Source organism: Typopeltis vanoorti, chromosome 14 (assembly GCF_054136105.1).
Source record: "Typopeltis vanoorti isolate ZY-2024b chromosome 14, IOZ_Tvanoo_1.0, whole genome shotgun sequence".
Taxonomy (NCBI): Eukaryota; Metazoa; Arthropoda; class Arachnida; order Uropygi; family Thelyphonidae; genus Typopeltis; species Typopeltis vanoorti.
Window position 1 is genome coordinate 59,831,998 of NC_143562.1, and position 21,877 is coordinate 59,853,874.

Sequence of the window (21,877 nt, forward strand, 5' to 3'; positions counted from 1 at the left end):
TCCTTATATTAATTTTCTATGTTTTTATCAAAGTCTTCCCATGACTTGTTTAGCTAGCTTTACACAGTGTTCAGCTTTCTTACATCTGTATTTTCTAAGAGCACAAGTTGTCTTATTCGCCAGGAACTTTTGATATGCTTTCTTGAATAATGTTTGTGTATTTTAGTCTACAATCTACATCTGAGAACTGCTCAACTTTTATTCGCTTTAAAACTTTATTACATGTTCTTCATTTCAATATGAAATTCAATTTTATCCTCTGTACACTCCAGTTAGAAAACATCATTATGAACAATACCATAGTCAATGAGACTTTTCTTATTCCTTGCATCGTCTTTCCATGTGAATTTGTGCACATTATTTTGGAACATTGTGTTAGTAATTACCGGTCCTGAGGAGAAATCCAACAGGTCTTTGCCATTATTATTAGTTATGCTCTTTTCCCAAATTTTCCCACATATTTTTGTATGTGTGACAATCATTTCCTACTCTGCTATTTAGATCCCAACAAGGACAAACTTTTCCTTTTTCACTGTGTCAGTTGCTTTAAAGCCTCAAAAAATTTCTCCACTTCTACCTCAGTAGAACCTGTTGTTGGACGACAAGCACAAATAAGTCTCATTGTCCATTTTCCCATTCTGATATTTGCCTACATCACTCTGTTTGACATTGCCTGCCATTCAAGATTATCCTCATATTTAGTGTTGAATACTATAGCTACTCTTTTTTCCTGATTGTTATTGCCTGAATATAATATTTTGTATTTATTGCTTAAAAAGATCTCACCAGTTTTAGTCTTTTTTGTTTCAGTCACCCCTATTATGTCTATCTGGTACTTATCCAATTCCTCATTTAGCTCTGTTTTCCATTCAGGCTTATGTTGATAGTACTGATCTTGACCTCTGGTGATGTTGAGTAGGGGTGTATTTTAGAATTTTTTTGCAGTTGCTGACTTTTCGTTGTTCGCCCTGGTTCTCTGGTGAAAACAATGGTGGCCTTGTTTAATCGGGCAACGCTCCAGGTGGTATGAAAATCTGTCATGTTGTACCATCATTTTATATTGTGGTTTAAGCCAATATATATATATATATATATATATATATATATAATTTGATTGGCTAAATCCTAAATTGACAGTCCATCTCCTTGTTTGTTCACTATCCAGGTAGATACCTAACAGGGTGCACCATGAGAAGGTGAGGATTGGACATTAGGTCAGAAGCCTTGGTCAGTTCTCTGCATTTGTTAAAGGCTATGTGGAGGTCTCCTTTCAGTTATACAGCTTTGACCCTTAAGCACCCTGTTACGTGTTACCTTGGGTGGTTCCCTCTCTTTGAGTTTAACCACCAATACATGAGTGCCTTATGGATCTGTTTTATTACCTATCCTCTTTCTCCTATACATAAATGACAATCAGTCACTAATAATTCCCTCCACAACTTTGTACTTCATTCATCTTACTTCGTTGACAAACCATGCAGTGCTCAAACATTTCAAGTTTTGAGATCTGCAACTAGTGCTTAAACACTTATCTCCATATCATTGGCATGAGAATAATCTAGTCACCTCCAGAGCTACAAAAATGCAGTCTTGCCTTTTTCCTCACAAAATGGATCTCGGCTCACTTGCCTTTACTCTCAGTAATACACAAATTACTAAGCAGGATTAGATCTCTCTCTCCTTGGCCTGACATTTATTTCAACCTCTCCTGGCATAAACTCATCACATGGCAGCTTTCATAGCATCCAAAAAACTAAGCATTCTCTTCTGCTTAAATTGTTAATTTTCAGCCCATCCACCTATTAACTCTGTACAGATTCCACATCCACCCATCCTTAGAATACTCTTTGAATGTTTCGGGTGACACCTAAAACCTTCCAAAAGATTCAATGCTGTCCAGAGGAGAGAATTTGGCTGATAAATGATCTCTCTCTCACTGGCTCACTGTTTCAGCTCTGTCTTTTCTAGAGGTATATATCTGTGGACACTGCCTCACTGAATTAACATCAGTAATGCCTCTGTTTTCTTTTGAGCCTATTAAAATAGGAGCATTAGTTGCCTAACATCTCTTTTCATTCCAACTATAAACAAAACATACCTCTTTCTCATCTCCTCTTTTATTCCATCCCCCCCCCTCTCTCTCTCTCTCCTTCCTGGAACTGCCTTTTCACTAAGTGTTCCAATAGCTATAACATCCAACTCTTCAAGATAAATGTTAGTAGATTTATTCTTTAATCATTATCATCTGCATCCAAAAACGTAGTACTAATGTACTACATAAGTTTTCTCATCCTCTTATAATATTGGATTGGTATTTAAAAAAATAAATAAAAAATACTGAATTATTATGAATTTCCTAATATATCGTAATGAACAGGATATGAAATCATTAAATGATCTCTTAATGAAAGTACAGCTATTTTTTTACTTTGAACAAGATTCCTCTACACAGAAACATATTCAAGGAATACTGTCTAGGTTGGCTTCAAATAAGAGAAGGTACAATCGGTGTGTTTATAATTAAGAAACAAGAAAGGAATCCAGTCAGCATTTCCCCCCTAAAAAAAGTTATTAGTTAATGTCGTACGTACTGCAGAGCACTATTAATACAATTAATGAACAACTAGAATTTTATTATTGTACTTTATCGGGAATTCAAAATCTTTTGTGATGTGCAAAATTAGATGAAGCAGTGCTCCGAGTTGAAACTCAAAAATAAATACATAATGGAATGTAACAAATATTCATTGATGCGAGCCATTATCAGAGCATCTGTCCTAATAACAGTAACATCCCTCAAAAGAATTTCGGATATGTATGCAGATTTTCTCCAAACAAGGGTTTTTCAAATTGCTCTTTGTACAAGTTGAACAATCAGTGGCAGTGCAGCTATTCCAGTGAGGAACAATTTCCTTAGAAATTGTCTTCTAAGGAAATTGTTGCTCACTGGAATAGCTGCACTGCCACTGATTGTTCAACTTGTACAAAGAGCAATTTGAAGTTTTGAGAAATTCGTTTGGAGAAAATCCGCATGCACATCTGAAATTCTTTTGAGGGATGTTACTGTTATTAGGACAGATGCCCTGATAATGGCTCGCATCAATGAATATTTGTTACATTCCATTATGTATTTTTTTTTTGAGTTTCAACTCAGAGCACTGCTTCATCTAATTTTGCACATTACAAAAGATTTTGAATTCCCGATAAAGTACAATAATAAAAAATCCTAGTTGTTCATTAATTGTATTAATAGTGCTCTGCAGTACAACATTAACTAATAACTTTTTTTTTTGGGGAGGGGGGGATACTGACTGGATTCCTTTCTTGTTTCTTAATTATAAACACAGCGATTGTACTTTCTCTTATTTGAAGCCAACCTAGACAGTGTACCTCTATAGAGGAGAAAAAAAAAAAAAGTAACTGAAATATTCAAGGAATATTCCTTCTTGAAAACCATTATCCCAATCTTTGTAATTTTGAAGGCATAAAAGTGTCTTACATGTAGAAAACTTTATTCTCAGACATTTAGCCCAACATCCAATAGCACTCAAATTAGTATTTTCCTGAAAATACTAATTTGAATTTGACAAAATATAGGAAATGATTTTTTTTGTTTATTATATCATCAGCATCTCCTTTCTAAAAAATAAATAAAGGAAATAAAGTTACAATATGTAAAATATACATTAGAACAGAAATTATAAACTAAATTCTTATTCCGAAGAGCTTTATTTTCATAATAAAATCAGACACTTGTCAGATATATGAAGGAATTATGAATTGCCAGTCCTATTACTTCCATCCAACACTTTTTGGAATTGGTTAGCACTCTTGTCATTACACTTTATGCTTATTGCTTAACCACCTTCCCGGCCATTAAAGATCAAATACACATCCTCAAAAGCTTCGTATTCATTGTAAATTTCAATGTAATATCAATGGTATTACAATTTTAATATGCACTTCACATCCATGGTAATGTGGACGTATATATATGTCCTGGCCGGTACGTGGTTAATGGTTTCAACCTAAAAAAATAACTTAATGAAATGAAAATACTTAAATTCACTTTATATACTAAATCTTCTGTTTGTCTTTAGCTGTGATTTGCCCAGGCCACAATTTTCCAGCCAAATATGTTATTCATTGTAACATCCCTTCATATGGTTCCAGTAATGCTGGTGAAATGTTAGAAAAAGCAGTAAAGAATTGTTTGTCTCTGGCAGATGAGAAAAATCTTAAGTCTCTTGCAATTCCTTCAGTAAGTAGTGGCAGGTAAGAAAAGTGTTTTGATTAATAGCATTATGTATATTATCATATATTAAGGAAATCATATATGTGTGTGTGTGTGTATATATTAAATTAGTAGTTATCATTGCTTTTATACCACCATTGGATATTCATCACATTCTTGGAGCAGGAGATGAACATAATAAAAACAATATCATCATAATTCCCTGGAATCTACAATGAAGGGATGTATCAGATGCTACAACAATTTGATTCAAGAGTTCATTCATAGTTTTTCCTATTAAAACTTTTTTTTTTCAATTTGATCTTTTATGGATTTAATTCTTTAACAGAAGAAGATTTGAGTTTAAGATAGCAAGTAATATTTTATTACTTATATTTCACTAGTAATTTTAACTAGCTTCATGAGAGCAGACTGACAGACTTTCAATACCAATAGAAAATTTGTTCAGATGTGTAGGCTATCTAAATAAGAGTTATAATGGCCACTGTTACAGATGGATACTTTCATATTTGTGAGGTGGATATTGTGTCATATTTGTTTAGGAAGAAAGACCTAGAAAGGCCTCTAGATTCTTTAAACACACATGTAAATTTAAAGAACTACAGTTTAATAGGATCATGTGTTCCACATAAACCTGTAGACTTTAGCATGCTGATGAAATCATGTTATCTATTCTTGCCTTATAATTTCTGTATAGTAGCCAGATAAAATTATGGACAGATTACTTTTATAAGGAATTCTTTAAGCACTTGAAGGAAACATGAGCTAGCTTGTTGAAATTTTTTTCTCTTGGTTATACTATAAATTAAAGATGCCAAGAAATTCTATTCTTGGTTTCATCCTTTACTCGAGCGTAAATTTGCTCAGGAAGTAACTTCACAACTGATCTACTTGTATATAGAGGCCAATGACCTCACATCAATCGCCTCACTATCTCATAATGCACATATCCCTGCAGACATGTATAATGCTATGCCAGATTCAACTGATGAGACCTCAATAAATAGGCTTACCATACATCCCAGTTTGAAGGTATGGTCTCGATGTACCAGCCAGTTTGTCATTTTGTCACGATTATTTGGTAAAAATTTAAAAGTGCAGATTATACACGCAGTACAAAAAGTGCAGCCTCGGAAAATGGCGATTAGGCAACACGAATACCCCACTTTGACTAGCCTGTACAGCGCGTCTCAAGTCATTGTTGAGCATGCGCAATCTTAGTTGAGTTTAGATTGCGAGTTGGTGTTTCTTTTCTGCGTGTTGTTTGTGATTTTTTTTACTTCATTAAATTAATTTAACCCGAAAATGCCAAAAAGAAACTGTGTTTAACGATGAATTAAAAAAGGATTATCTGTTTTTGAAAAAAGTTTGTGGTCATATTGACAAAGTTCAGAATTTTCTGAACAGAAAATTATTAGAATTTTCTGTTGCTCATGGTGGGTGTTCAGACATAAAAAAATCACTTGACATGTGTGAAACATAAGGCTAGTCTAGCAGCAACAGGAACTTCCTCAAAGATATTGTCATATTTTAAGGGTGCCGATCCAGGTGACAAAGAATTTTTAATAGCTGCTAAAGAAGCAACTTTTGCATTTCATGTTGCTATTCACAATCTTAGCTTTAAGTCTGCCGATTGTTCATCTAAATTGATATCAAAGCTTTTTGAAACAAAGTTTAGACTAGGTAGAACAAAATGTGAAGCTGTCATTGTTAATGTGATTGAGCCACTGTTGTTTCAGCAACTTTGTGAAGATTTAAACAAAACATTTGTGATAATATCAATTGATTCTTCCAACAGGAAAGAAATTAAAACTGTGCCATGTGTTGTGCAGTATTTTGCACCAGATTGTGGAGTAAAAGTTAAACTCTTAGACTTTCAATCAGTTCCCGGTGAAACTGCAGAAATACTGGCAAACCATTTAATGTCAGTTATGAAAACTCATAATATAACAAAAAAAAATTATTGGATTTTGTGGAGATAACTGCAATACCAATTTTGGGGGTGTAAAACGGAGAGGAGAAAACAATATTTACAGTCGATTGAAGAAGGAACTAGGAAGAAATATTGTGGGCATTAGTTGCGGTGCTCGTATCGTTCACAACTGTCTTCAAACTGCAGTTGATGTTCTACCTATTGAAATAAAAGCTTGAGTAGTCAAAATTTATAAATATTTCCACATTTATACGGTTCAAGTCACTCAACTAAAAGCTTTCTGTGAATTTGTAGATGTAGAGTATAAAAAGTTCTTCAACATGGCAACACCCATTTTCTTTTGCTACTTCCAGCTATTGACAGAATACTTGAAATCTATGAGGGACTGAAATCATATTTTATTTCACAAGAACACTGTCCGGTGATGATAAAACAGTTCTTTGATAATGATTGTGATGAAAGGTATTTGTGGTTTGTGCACGGGCAACTCAAATTGTGTAACAAATCTATCTTGATTATGGAAAGTACAAAAGCGAGTGCAACAGATATTGTCATTGAACTTGGAAAATTAAAAACAAATCTTGTGGAAAGGCGTGATAATAAATTTATACCTCAAGAAGCAAAAAAGATTTTTAGAATACTGGAAAATAATGGAAATGTTAATACAATACTACAAGAGTTTAGGGAAAATAGTTTTGGTGGAGCAGAATCTTTTACTTGGATAAACAACAATGAATTAACTTGGTCAGAAATTGAAGTTTCAGGTGAAAAAAAATAATGAAACTCTTGCAAATAATGCAATAAACATGGATGAAGTGGTGATTGCAAAAGCTTTTTGGTCGGCAAACTATTATATTTTGAAAAATATAAGTTGCTAAGAAAAATGGATACAACTATTCAGTCATTTCAAAGAAAAGAACATTTCATTGCCCAATCTTGTCCAAATTATAGAATACATTTTCAGCCTGCCAGGCACATCTTCACCTGTTGAAAGGATATTCTCAATAATGAATAACATATGGTCTGAAGAAAGAGGTAGAATGGCTGAATCAACAGTAAAAGCTGTATTGCACTGCAAACTTAATAGTGAACTAAATTGTAGTGAATTTTTCGATGCGATTAAAAATAACAAAGAATTTTTAAAGAAAGTTCACGCTAGTGATAAACATTAATAACTTATTAATATTTATGTTCAGTTAAGAGTAATTAAAAATTATTACTACGAAATGTTGTTTTTTGTTAACCACTCCGTTATTTAGCCTTTTGAATCATAAGTACTTAGCGTAGAAGGAGTTACTTTCTGTTTTGAGCAAACTCTCAAAAATGTCATGGTAAGTCTATCAATAAAGGTTGAAACAATCTGGGTAGTGGCCCTTCTATAATACAGTTCGTAGGGATATGTATATTGCATTATGGGATACTAAAGCAATTGATATGAAGTCATTAGCCTCTATATACAAATAGCCCAGTCGTGAAGTTACTTCATGCACAACTTTGTTTGCTTACACTCTGATAAAGGATAAAACCAAGAATAAAATTTCTTGGCATCTTTAATTTATGAGCTAACCTGCTCCATAGAAGATAGAAAGAAGCAAATTTTGGAGCCAGAGAAAAAGTAGAATTAAACATTTTTTTTTAAAATGCACCTAATATTTTCTGAGATATCTTTCACATAAGAGATGATTTACACAACAGACATTGTCGGATACAACTTGTCTTGGGTAGGGGGGGGGGGGGGAGTAATATGTTGACTATATAGAAATTTTAACCATTGAAGGAGAATATGTGGAAATTCTTAAAACATAATTATGGGAGAGCAGAACAGATTCTGAACATCCTGCTTCTTATGTGACTCCAACCATGCCTGGATGAAAGATTATCTTGAAATGCTGCACTTGAGAGCAAAAACAAAACTTTTTTGCTTCTTACACTATATGTACACTATACATTAATTAGAATTACTTTTAATTAATATTTCTAATATTTGGACAAAGTCAAATTGCCCTCATCAGGGAACAATGAATAAATTGATACATGCATGCAGCCAGTATATAAGGCAAGTATGATTGAAGCAGAACAAAGGCAAGAAAGCAATATTTTGGATTGCTTTCTTGCCTTTGTTCCGATGATGCCACTTAATATTACTACCAAATTATAAGCACTTAATATAATTTTAATACTCTGTATTTAATATAACATTGCTTTTAACTCTCTATTTGTCTACTAAAAAACTAAATCTTGTCTCATAGATAATTAAGTAGTACCCCTTAGTGGGCTAAGATGGATGTTCTTGGCTGTTGGAATGAAGTTCTAAGGATGAGTGCTTCCCAGATTGAGGTAGTTTCATACAACCAGATTTGTTAAAGTTTGGATAGTTCCTTAAGGTTGAAGCAGATTCTAAGAAGTCTTTCATATTTAAATTTATTCCTATGGAGTAAGGTGTCTTTTCTATTGTATCTTGCAGTGGGTGTCCAAGACATGATAAGCAAGCCCAAACTATCCGTAGTGGTGGAACACTACGGATAGTTTGGGCTTGCTCTCACAGAACAGTTAGTGAGTGGAACAGTTTGCCACTTGAAGTGGTGAGTACATCTAGTGTGAATGAGTTTAAGAGAAGGTATGACAGTCAGTTTCGGGTGATGTATAGCCTTCCTTGATTTCCTGGAAGTTTCAGATAATAACTATCCAACATTTGCAGTCTGCCAACTTCAAATTTTATAATAATAAAATCTGAAGATATTCTGGATGTTTAGAGTAATTAATTTGAAAGATTATTAAATGAAACAAGCAGTGACAGAACATGGCAGAAAATGTTCATGAAGAATGCAGTCAGGATTACACCTCAATGTACTTGAAGTAGGAATGGAGTAGGTGATATTCCATCATAAATGCTCAGTTAGAGAGATGTGAACGTTTTGTAGTTGCTGCACTGTATTATTCATAAGGCCTAGTCAGGTAATTGAATTCTAAATGACTAGAGTAGGTCTGGTAAGAATAGAAAACAATGTTATTGTTATCAAAATTCTGAAATGTTTAGCCTTTTGCATCTCAGAATTAAGAACTTTAAGGGTTAATAAGGAGAAATTTAAACAAAGGACATTTGTAAATCCAACTTTTGTGTTAATCTTCCGTAAATCTTAAATCTTCCAGGCAAATGCAGGTGGGTGTAAATACAGTCCAATTGTGATTTTTTGCGTTTATTTTCGTGCTTTCTTTCAGTAAGTGCACATTAAAACAGCTCTTAGCATTATTGCAGAAGCAAGTAAAAAAAATGAAGATTTATCTTTTCAAGAAAAGCAAAGAATTTTGGAATGCTATGATAAGTTGCCCAGAATGCGTCAGAATAGCATGGCTGTACATTTAAACATTTCACAACAACTCTTGTGTAAGGTCTCAAAAAACAGATCAAACATTGAAACTTCAGCTCTACTAAAGAGAGCCTGATTTGATAACGATACTCAAGTTGAATCAGCATTAAAAATTTGCTTTAGTAATGTTCGTGAAAAAAATGCTTTGATTAATGGGCCTTTGATGCTTCAAAAAGCAGAACTTGAAAAAACAATGGTCAAAGAAAATTTCACACAAGCATATTCATGGTGAAGGAAAAAAGTGTTGATTCTTTATCAGCTGATATGTGGATTAAGACCGAGTGGCCAAAAATGGTTGCTGAATATTCTCCCAAGGATATTTACAATGCAGACAAAACAGGATTATTTTTGTGCAATGCCTAAGTATACTTATTTGTTTAAAAATGAAAGTACTAAAGGATTTAAATCTTCAAAAGAGCAAGTGACAGTTCTTTATTGTGAGAAAAGAGAGCTTCTAGTGATTGGAAAAAGTAAAAATCCTCTGTGTTTTAAAGGTGTCAAAAGTTTGCATGTTACTACTGTTCTAGTGCAAATGCTTGGATGACGAATGCCATTTTCAACAATTGGTTAGTTAAGTGGGATCTTAAATTAAAACAAAAAATTGTCGTGTTAGTAAGGAGCACATACAATTAATAAATTGTATGTGCTTCATAAATTGTATGAAGCACATACAATTTATCATTAAAGAATGATAAAATAATCTTCTTGCCTTCGAACACTACATCATTAATTCAACCATGTGACCAGACATCATACATGCTTTTAAAGCTTATTATTGCAGGGAAGTTCGTGTGAAAATTATAGCTGAACTTGATTATATAAAAGACCAATCTGATACAAGTGCAATTGCTAAAAAAAAAAAGATTTTCCTTCTTGATGCATTGCATTTGGTAGCAATGTCATGAAAGCAAGTCTCAGAGAAGATTATTGAAAACTGCTTCCAAAAAGATGGATTTTTTTAAAACAAATTCTGAAACTCCTTCTGAAGAATTTGAATATCTTACAAATGAAATTTTTGATAAAACCACAGATGGTATGTCAAAAGAAGAATTTGAAAATTGGTTGGATATTGATAACAATGTTGAAGTGGTGGCTACAATGACAGTGTTGGGAAATATGTCAAGCAGCTTCCAATGAGAACTTTAAACTAGTAGAAGAAAGTGAACCTAATACAAATACAGAAGAACAAATTTTAGAAGCTCTACGAACACTTCATCGTGGTGCGCAACAAACTTCGAAAGGCATTATGAATATGTGCAATTTATTCGTGAACTACTATATTCAAACACATCACAGACAACACTAGATAAGTTTTTAAAATAAATTTTATGTTGTTGCTTATTAAAAAGTATTTATAACATAAAATAAATTAAATGATGTTCATAACAATAAATTGAAATAAACAATGCAAATTTTTTATATCGGTTATTGTTATCGAAAAGCAAACTGTCCCAAAGTGATCGCAATAAGTGGTGTCTACTGTATATGCAAGGATATTTGCATAAGTGAGACATTAGATAAAATAGACTTCAAGTTGTTCCAACTGAGTCATGCTGACTACATAGGTGAGTATACAAAAAAGCCTGAATGAATGTATATAAATATCAAGAACAAAGGACTAAATGTTTGTTGCCTTGTTGAATATATGGCATCAGATTGTAGACATATGATCTGGCCCTCATAGGCAGTATACTAACTGGTATTGGTTGCAAAGGCTTTATTTTTAGGAATGACAGACAAGCTAGGAGAGGACAGGATGTGTAATGATATCAGAGGATTTGAGTTCATACTCTGGAATTACGTCACCTTTAGTTTCAGAGGGGTGACATAACTCGAAAACGTTTTTAATTTGAAGCATTATGTTGAAGTTTGGAGAAAGTGCAGTTATGACTGAAGTAATAATAATAAAAAAACCTAATGGTTTGAAATCTGGTTTATTGATTAAGTTTGTGTGCTGTAATGCCATCTGTTGTTGGTCAGGCATAGCACTGTGTCTTATCTGTATGTATCTTCTACATTTGATGAGACTGGGGTGATATTGATGATGTTGGTCTTTTTCAGAAGTTCCTATCTAAGGGTGTATGTAAGCTATTGTCTTTTCTCTGTAAATTTCCATGTAACATGCATAATCTCTTACAATAATGCATTTACTTTAGTTAGGCATTTAGGCTTAATGATCAATACCTCTTCAGATATAGCTTCTTGCCTCTGCTCTTCAAGTACCAGATGATCTTCATTGTTGAGAGGCTGAGAATAGAACTCCATAAATCTGGCAACATCTTGTGGCTCCACTTCTAGTTCTGCCTTGCCATGTCTGCAATATTGTTAGTTACTTCAAGTACAGGATTTTCTATACGAGATGCTTGAAATCATCATTTCATGCATCTCGTATAGTTTTGATGCCACCTAAAATTGTAAAGCCCTTCCATTGTTATCAAAATCAGTCAGTCCCAAAACACACCATTTAAAATGAATTGCAAATAATCCAGTTATTGTTATCAAAATTCCAGAATTTCCTGATGTCTTCTTGCCCAATAAAGTATTTAAAGACATTCTTCGATGTCTGTTGCTGTAATACAATTGCTGAATTCCAATCAAAACGTATTAGAGGATAATCAACCTCTAAAGGCTATCATTTTTAAACAACTATTTACACACAATCAAATGTGTTAATTTATCTTACATAAGAAAAACATTTTTTAACTATCAAAATATAATAAGAATGAAATATTTTATAATCTTTTATAAAACATTTGATTGGCCACTGGTTTTACCATAGGATTGGCTATCAGAAGGGAGAAGGGTAAAGATAGAGCATTCGCTTATTTTATTTTCAAACTTGGGTGCATTCGTTATAGAGGAGTTGAAACAATAATCCCAAATAATCTATACAATGCTGAATAGACTAATTTTTGTTAGGTTACCATATGAGTTTTGTCGCTTAATATGTTTAAAAAAAATTTTTTTTGCAAAAAAAAAAAAAAGTAAACAAGAAGAACAATGGACTTGCAAATTTGAGAAAAATTTAACAAAGGCTCCCACGAGCCCCTTATAGCTCACCACTGCTTGTCACACACCTGATTTTACCTCAAAACCATCTTCCTGTACCTCCTTCAATTCTAACTGCTGACTTACAAGTTTAAATAGAGACTATGTATTGCTTGATATAATGCACCATTTACACGTATAACTGTAGCATTTTGAAGAGCTTTCTTCTTGGCACCTTGTCATATGCCATTTTCAGATCAACAAAACTTCAATACAAATCCTTGTTATATTCCCAAGATTTTTCAACTATTTGTCTTAAAGTGAATTTGTGTATATATTACATAGTAATAATACGTTACAACCTATGGACATGGGTGTCATTGCAACTTTCAAAGCCTATGTATGGCCCCCTAGTCCTCCCACCACCAGTCCTTTTCTCAAAAATATCTTCTGGATTGACGTTATAGAAACCCTTCAGTAATTTGAATATCTCAATCATATCACCCCTTTTCTGCTTATCAACCAATTTTTGCAACCCACAAATCTTCAATCTGCTCTCATAAGGTTCATTCCACAGACCTGCCACCATCTTGGTCACTCATCTCTGGATCCTCTCCACCTCCTCCCCATCAAGAAGAAACCCTGGCACCCATATCTGGGCACAGTAGTCCAGATGTGGTCTTATCAGGGCTCGATATAGAGAAACAATAACTTGTTTGTCTCTGCTGAGCTGATTTAGCCACTTTTGCAATGTGCCCCCCTAAACTTCAACTCTCTATCCACCAACACTCCCAAATCCCTGGCCTCATCAATCTCCTGGAGTACAGTTCCACCAATGTGATATACTGCTGCTAATCTTTTCACTCCAAAATGCATAACCTTACACTTTGCCACATTAAATTGACATCCATTTTCCCTAGCCCAGTCCTCCAAACTATCCAAATCATCCTGCAAAATTTTGACATCCTGTGCACTCACAATTGCTCTACCCAACTTTGCATCATCAGCAAACAAGTGAACACTCCCTCTCAGATCCTTTCCTGCTTTTGAATTTGTTCATTAACAAATTGAAAAGTAGTGGTCCAAGAACAGAACCCTGCGGCACACCACTAGTCACAAGCCATCTTTTGGACTCCACTCCTGAATAAACCACTCTCTGGCATCTCTCCATCAGCCACCCTCCTGCCCATCTCACCAACCCTATATCCATCCCCATCTGCTCCAGTTTAATGATTAGAGTTCCATGTGGTATCCTATCAAAGGCCTTGCCAAGGTCCAGTAGAATCACTGTAAACCCATAACCCTTATCCAGTTCAGCTGTCACTGTGTTATAAAATGTGCAAGTTACTGAAGCATGATCTACTCTTCACAAAATCATGTTGCCCCCCACACAGTATCCCATTTTCATCTATCCAATCCTGTATTCTTCTCGACTAGTTTCTCCAAGACCTTGACAACGATTCCCGATATGCTAATCGGTCGGTAAACAGTCTTGGAACCTCCTTTATGCAGTGGAACTATTTTCCCCTCTTTCCACCCCCCTCGGGACTAACCCAGACCCGAGACTCAGATTAAACAAAATGGTCAAGGGTACTGACAATCCTTTAGCCGCTTCTCGTACGACACGAGCTGGTATACCATCCAATCCTGCAGATGAGTTGGCATTGAGGTTTTGTAATAGACTATTCACCTCCACTTCATTCACCACAATTCCCGTATAATCTATTGGTTCATTCATTTCTGCAATGTCACCACCTGGATGATATACTCTTGCAAAGTGCTCGCTCAGTAATTCAACTATATCAACTGATTCAGTTACCTCCCTACCATCGGCATTCTTTAAAATCATTCTGCCATATAAATTTTTTCTTTTACTTGCAACATATTGAAAAAACTGTTTAGGATTCTCTTTAGCCTGCATGGCCAATGTTCTTTCGTAATCCTTTTTTGCTTTTTTTACCACACTCGTTACCCTTCTGGCCTGGGCTTTATGCTGTTCATGTGCCTGCCGGTCACCTTTCTCCTTAAATTCCCTCCATGGTTGTTTCTTTTTTTGCAGCTCAAGCTTAATGGTGTTATTCATCCATTTAACTCCTACTTGATTTATTATTCAGACTCTAGGTATACAGTCAGCCATTGCTTCATGCAAACACTTTTTAACCACCTCCCATGCACTGTCAACTTCTAGCCCTTGCAGTTGTACATGCCATGGCACTGTACCAATCAGTCTCCTAAGCTTGTCATACGTACCAGCCTGATAATTCCACATGTACCCTGTCTTAATTATAAATTCCACACCTTTAGCCACCTCCCAAGTCAAGACCTCATGATCACTCTCACCAATTGGTGGCAACGTGGTCATATTCGTTACAGCCAAATTCTCAGATGCAATTACCAGGTCAAGCACTCTCTGACCCGTAGTATTTTCCTTATACTCTTCACTGTCATACTGCGGCAATGAATTGTAATTTTTTTTTACCTTTGATTATTATATTTGAGTAACTCGATTTTGATATGCGCAGTAACATTGAGGGATATGTGTATTTATAATGCAGTCACTGGGTGCAGAAAGCAAATGATTTATGTAGAGCAAATAAAGATGTATATACACATATGTGCATGTACAACTTGAAATCAGTTCAAATTGCATTTGAGATTTCCAGTATCATTAAGGCAATTCACTAATGTTACACACAAAATTCTACCAAAGAGTGCAATTGACATGTATAAACTTTGTGAAAATGCACCTATCCAACATGGAAGCAACACACACATGGTAAAACAAGTATCTGTGGGCAGTGTCTGAACATGCAGACACAGTCCATTCTCCATTTACACGGTAGATTGGTTCCAGAAAAAAAAACAGTGCACATGAAAAAATAGAAGAATGGTTCCAGATGTGAAAACCCAATACGAACAATAAGTTTTTTTCAATCAAAACATATGAAAATCATCGAATAAAATTATTTAATTTTAATGAAATAATTTTTTTTTGAATACGTATTTAAAGTATATACATATGTATCTTCCTTAAAGAAAATAGTGTGTCACTAATAAAACAGAAATTTAAGAAGGCTCAAATACACCACACATATGGTTATTAGTTAAATTTTATTCGCAGTCACTTTCTGACAGTAACTGCATTCTTTTGTGTGAGACTGGAATTAAATCACTTCTATCACTTGAAACACTTTGGCTGTCCTGTTCATACTGCAATGGCAAAACGTTTTCTTGAGTAAAAGGAACTAAATTAGCACTAATTTCCAATGATTCTGAAGGTTGATTTTTTTTTATCACAAACTCTGCAATTAATTGCTGAGATCCTGTTTTGACTAGATCTTTGTATAATTGTTCAGTATTTGGATCATGTGTAAGAAAATGACTTTGCAATTTATTAGCCATTAGAAGCTCATCTTAAATTAATCTTGCAGTGAGTGTAACCTCTTCATCATCATCATTTTTCATCAAGATTCTCAAGGACAGCTATTATTTCATCATCACTAACAGCCTTGTCAACCATTAATTCTTCAATATCTGTAGACAAAAAAATCAACTCCTCCTCCTCCAACTGGATGTGTTAATCTGGGATATTGGGATATTCAGTTGTATGCAAAGGTACAGGGTTTTTCTTTTTCACACATTCTGGACAAGTAGCTTTCCAGCATGCATTTAAAGTTGATGGTTTCAATTCTAATAATGCCAACTTAACAAGTTTGACGCAATCCAAAGTTGAAAATTTCTTCCACGTATCAATAACTGTCAATAAATTATCCTTATCTAGTTTATCCAAAATGTATTGGAATGTTCTTATGTAGTAAGTTTTGAAGGTAGCGATCACACCCTGGTCTAGTGGTTGTATTAAGGATGTTGTATTAGGTGGCAGAAAACAAACATTCAGGTGTTCTAATTCCACATTCAGGTGTTCTAAAACAGGATAGCCGGGAGCATTGTCTATAATCAATAAAACAATAAAACTAAGTCTAGATTTTTTTTCCATCAAATAGTGTTTAATTTCTGGAACAAAACATTGGTTAAATTAAAAATTCATTAAAAATTTCTTTTGTAACCCAACCTTTTTTTGTTTGCCTTCCAGTGCACTGGCAACATGTTAAAATCCACACCTTTCAATTGCCCATGGTCGATGAATGAGTAAAGGTTTTAATATACAATCTTCTGAAGCATTGCTGCAAAATAATAGTCTCGTGATCCTTAGCTGCTTTAAAGCCAGCTACCAACACTTTTTTGTGATTTTTTGTGATTATAAGTTCTACTTGGCATTTTTTTTCCAAAAAAAGGCCCAGAATCATCTGCATTCCAAACTTGATCAGGAATGTAGCCATCATTTTCAATAATTTTGGATAGTTTTGAAAGAAATTCCCTAGCTGGTGGCTCATCTGCAGGTGCGGCTTTTATTTTTACATTATAAAGTGCATATCTTTTGAGAAATTTTGTAAGCCAACCTGTGCTTGCAGAAAAATCACACAATTTTTGTTTGATGTTGTTGCTCCTTTTCCTGAATCTGTTTGTACAACCATAATGCTTTCTGTTTGATGACATTTCCATCTAAAGGTATTCCTTTTTGTGAGCAATCTTCTGTCCACATCACTAAGGCCTTCCATCTTCACTTTTATAATGTCTCTCGTATGATGACGACTTGGCACCTAATTTTGTTCCATAAAGAACAGATTTTCTAATGGCCTCATCGTTTCTCTTAATTGTTTTCATGGTAGCTTCATTCAATCCAAAATATTTCCCTAAGGATGTTGACCCTTCTCCAGCTACTAAACAATCTAAAATTTGGATCTTAGTTTCTAAAGAAATATCTTTTCTTCTTCTAACTGAATTATCTGACATCGTGATTAATGGGGTAATCTTTAGAAAATATCTGAAAATAATCAATAATTAATTTTACTAATTTGATATTACGTGTACAAAACTTCAAAATTTAATACATATCTGTATAACTATATTGCACAAACAAATCTTGTTTAGCAAACAGCTTAACTCCTTCCAGGCAGCTTTATATAGGTAGGTCTCCTCTAACAGACGTACTTAACTTCGAGGAATCAGCAAAGCACCCTTCTGCTTCCAGGAACCAATGGCAAGTGAATATAATTGATCATCTGTCGGCTTAACTTTGGGAAATCGTAATTACAAAAATTGATTTTTTGTTGTTGTTGCTGCAATTATCTACATTCTGTAGCGTAGAACAGCGCTTCCCAAACTGTGGGCTGCGTCCCCATTGGGGGCCATAAGTTTTGTTGAGGAGGCCGTGAAATAATGAAAACAAATTTAAAATGTTTTAAGACCAAGTATATATTTTTTTAATCTTAAAAGAAACATCTCATTTTTATTTATTTTTTTATTTTATTTTTTATATTTTAATGGAAAAAAATCACACATTGATTTCGGGTTCACAAATTTTGCTTCTTGCGTATTACACTGCTTAATGAATATCAGTAAATATATGCTTATTCATATAAGTTTCATTATTTCAAAGGTATTGATAAGAAGCACAAAAAAGATTACAAATGCAAAATCTTGAATATAAATAAAATAAATATAATAATATATATGTCTGTATGGGGGGGGGTCTCCAAAATTCAAGTTTAAGTACATATATACCGTTCTAGGAAATAATTATAATGGAAATACCCTTTTTAACAGAACTGAGTTCAAACAGAAATTTTAAAAATAAGCACCATTTGAACCATGTTGAATCAAAATATACCATGTAAAGATAGAATTGCTTTTGTTTTCTAAAATCTTTCAAAATCGTGTAAAAAAAAAAAAAAAAAAAAAAAAGCCATGTAAAAAGAAAATTAGCTGTGTATGTGTGTAGCCGGTAGTTATTTGCTCATCAGTTTTTATTTCTTTTTACAATGAATCTAAAGTAGCATTAACATATATGAATCATATGTGTTAATGCTTAAGTGATGAATAAGTGTCTGAAATTGTCTAATTTAATAACTTTATTTTTGAAGTTTGAACTTAGCCGTAACTCCAACCAGAAGAACAGTGAAAAATATCTGAAAAGTGAAAGGTCAGAAAGTTAGGACAGTAACATCACTCTCAATAATTAACCTCATTCTCAGTGGCTGCTATCACTCTTGCCACAAGCACTTACAGATTGTCAGTTGAACTATGCGAAATTCTCTGGTCTCAAATACCACTTGAACTTGGTCAATGGAAAGTAGGTATCCCTTCAAATAAGATAATACCAGACTGCAAATGTGTATGTGCATGCATGCAGTGGCACATGAAAAAAAAAGCCAGAGTTTCTCTTTCACCTGTATGGCTCATACATCTGATTTTCATTTGTTCTGATTAATCGATCATCTTCCTGCATGTACATACTTAATTGGGTGTCAAGATCTTTTTCACTTGCAAGGACTGGTGTTATTGATAGATTACCTGTTTGCCAAGAAAGAGATGTAATGCATTTTATTTTGCTGAATGATGTTTTTTGATAGTAATTTTATGTGCTGTTAAAATTTTTAAAAAATACCAAAATTTCAAAACTTTTGATGCTTTGGTTCATATGTTTAAATGAACATTCACTTACTTCTAATAAGAAAAATAGGGTCAATGAAATACCTTAAATGGTTAGAGAAACCTTATTAGGACATAATTATATGATCTGTGGGATACTTTAAGTTAAATTGATGCCAAGTAACTACTGGAAATTTATTATTATTATTATTATTTAAGACCTCCAGGGAGTCAAGGACTCATCAAGAGAGAGGCTATAAATCACCCAAACCAGCTTTCATACCTTCCCTTAAATTAACACACTAGATATACTCACAACCCCTAAAGGCAAACTATTCCACTCACTCACCGCTCTTTCAGAGAAAAATCTAGCTCTTACTCCTTTGACTGTGGACAAACGTAACTTTCTTGGATGCTCTTGTGTTCTCTTCCTACCTTCCATGTAAGGAAAAATTTCATGAGACGGTATCTTATAACACCTATTCAGAAGTTTATGTACCTCTATCATATCACCCCTCTTTCTCCTGTTAACCAGAGTCTGTAATCCACATCCTCACAATCTGTCCCCAATCTAAATCCCATAATCTGGATATAATCTTTGTAAATTTTTTTTGCACCCTTTCCACAGCATCTTTATCCCCTTGGAATCTGGGAGACCAAATCTGCACACAGTAATTCAGGTGCGGTCTTTTCAAGGCCTTATAAAGAGGCAAGATGACTTCCTTATCATGTCAAGGTTTGCTTCAAGATTGCAATTATCCTCTGAGTTGTATTTGCAACTTTTGCTAAGTGACCTTTGAACCTTCAAATTCCTATTCATCATTATGCCAAGATCCCTAGCCGTTGAAAATCTCATCACGCTAAAGTGCATAACTTTACACTTACCAACATTAAACTGACAGCAATTTATTTTTGCTCAAATTTCCACCCTATTCAAATCATTTTATAAGTGCTGGATATCAGTAGCATCTCTGATTCCCCTATCTTTGCATCATCAGCAAACAATTGCACATATGCCTAATAATATTGGCACAGCATTATCAATATGTAAATTTTGGAAATTAATATGAAAATCCCCTTCCTATGAAAGAAAAACTTAAATAACACTCTTAACTTTTTATATCTATAGTCACGTAAATGTCTGCGCTGTTTCATTCAAATGAACACTTATGTAACCATTGTCTTGTTGGAGAAACGAGTTTTGAAAAAAATAATTAAAAAGCTTGACTTACCTATGAAAGTATAGAGATGAATAGGTTAGTAATGCAGTATAGAGATGAATAGGTTAGTAATGCAGTATAGACTTTACAAGAGTATTTTAGAAATGACATGTTTATGATATCTGGAGTTATGACTTATTTAAAATTCTCTGTTTCTGTGTTATTTAGATGATTATGATTTGCTTCATGTTTTGAGAATTATTTTCATTTTTCTATCAGTGCTAGTTTTCCGAAGCAGCAAGCAGCACAGACAGTTCTTAAAGCTATATCTAACTACTTTGTCAATGTGATGTCCAGCTCGTTGAAGCAAATATTTTTTGTTTTGCATGATATGGAAAGCATTGGAATCTATACCAGTGAGTTAGCCAAACTGGACTCCTAACTATCACAAGTAAGTTGCCAAGCTTTGATTTTTAAATAATTGTCATATGTTGTGTTATGCAAATTTCTTTCATGAGGATTAATCAGAAGGAAGTGAGTTACTCAGCTGCTCACATTCTTGTTATCAGGAAAAGAAGCAGTGAGCTAAAGTTTGTACTCAGTAGCAAGAAATATTACAAAATGCAACTACACAAAATTTCATTGAATTGCTTTGAAAGAAAATTCAACGTAGGTTGAATTTTCTTTCAAAGTTCAGTATTTTAATATTCTTTCATGGTTCAGTATGTTAACCTTGAGAGAAAATATGTAGCTATACATATTCCTCCTCATGGATTGCCTTAATCCTTAGAGAACTAATCCATCTTGGATGGATGGACATAGTCCTCCAGGAATAAATATTCTCAAAAGTATAGCTAAGTGGAGGATAGCTGTGACTTCGTCCCTTTTCTGTAACAAGCTTCAATAGTTCTTGTAAAAATTTAATCAGTATCAGGACCATAACCTCTCAAGGGTTCATTGAGAACTCATGAAAGTTACATGACTGTTGGCATTTTTGTATGTCATATTTTAAGCTATGAATGTATAAAGGTTAAACTAAAATCTTTTCTGCATTTCAGCATTCATGCTTAAATTTTGCAAAATGAAATCAATAATGAACTTTTAAGATGGTACAACATGACAGAATTTGATGCTGGCTAGGGGCACTGCATGGTTATACACAAATCCCATTTTTTTTTGTCAGGGAACCAGGGCGAAAGCAGAAAGTCAGCTACTTAAACAAATCCCAACTCAACATCAGCAGAGTTCAAGATTGGCACATGACAGTGATATCTTAATGCTGGTTCAGGATACAAGAATATGCAGAAGATTTGAAATAGGAAGTGGTGATCATTTATTATTATTATGTGAAACCTCCAGGGAGTCCAAGGACTCATTGTGAGAGGGCACACTACTTCGCTAAATACATCTCGTCCTCGCCACTGCTACTTAATTCTCTAACTACAACACTACTACCATCAATGCCATCTATCGCTGATCATCACAAACAACAGTATTTTTTGTCTGTAAATTGTATGTGTTCTGAAGGCCGATTTGTCTGTATGCAGGATAAAAAACCTGAGTTCCTGGGAGTAAAATCCCTGCTACCACTGTATGAGATTGGCTAACTCGCCTTCAACTGAAAAAGCCCTTATAAGGATTCTCCTTGTCATGACGAGGATCGAACCCAGGTATTTTTCAT

General features: G+C 34.1%; 1 protein-coding gene across 1 annotated transcript in view; it reads left to right on the top strand.

Moving 5' to 3' along the window:
* LOC150099522 (core histone macro-H2A.1-like) overlaps positions 1-21,877 on the top strand; it is a 138,271-nt gene that overhangs the window by 107,642 nt on the left and 8,752 nt on the right. Inside the window, 2 exon segments of the mRNA XM_090403370.1 lie at positions 4,101-4,275; positions 20,476-20,647. Coding sequence (XP_090259496.1) covers positions 4,101-4,275; positions 20,476-20,638 — 338 coding nt within the window. The 3' untranslated portion in view covers positions 20,639-20,647.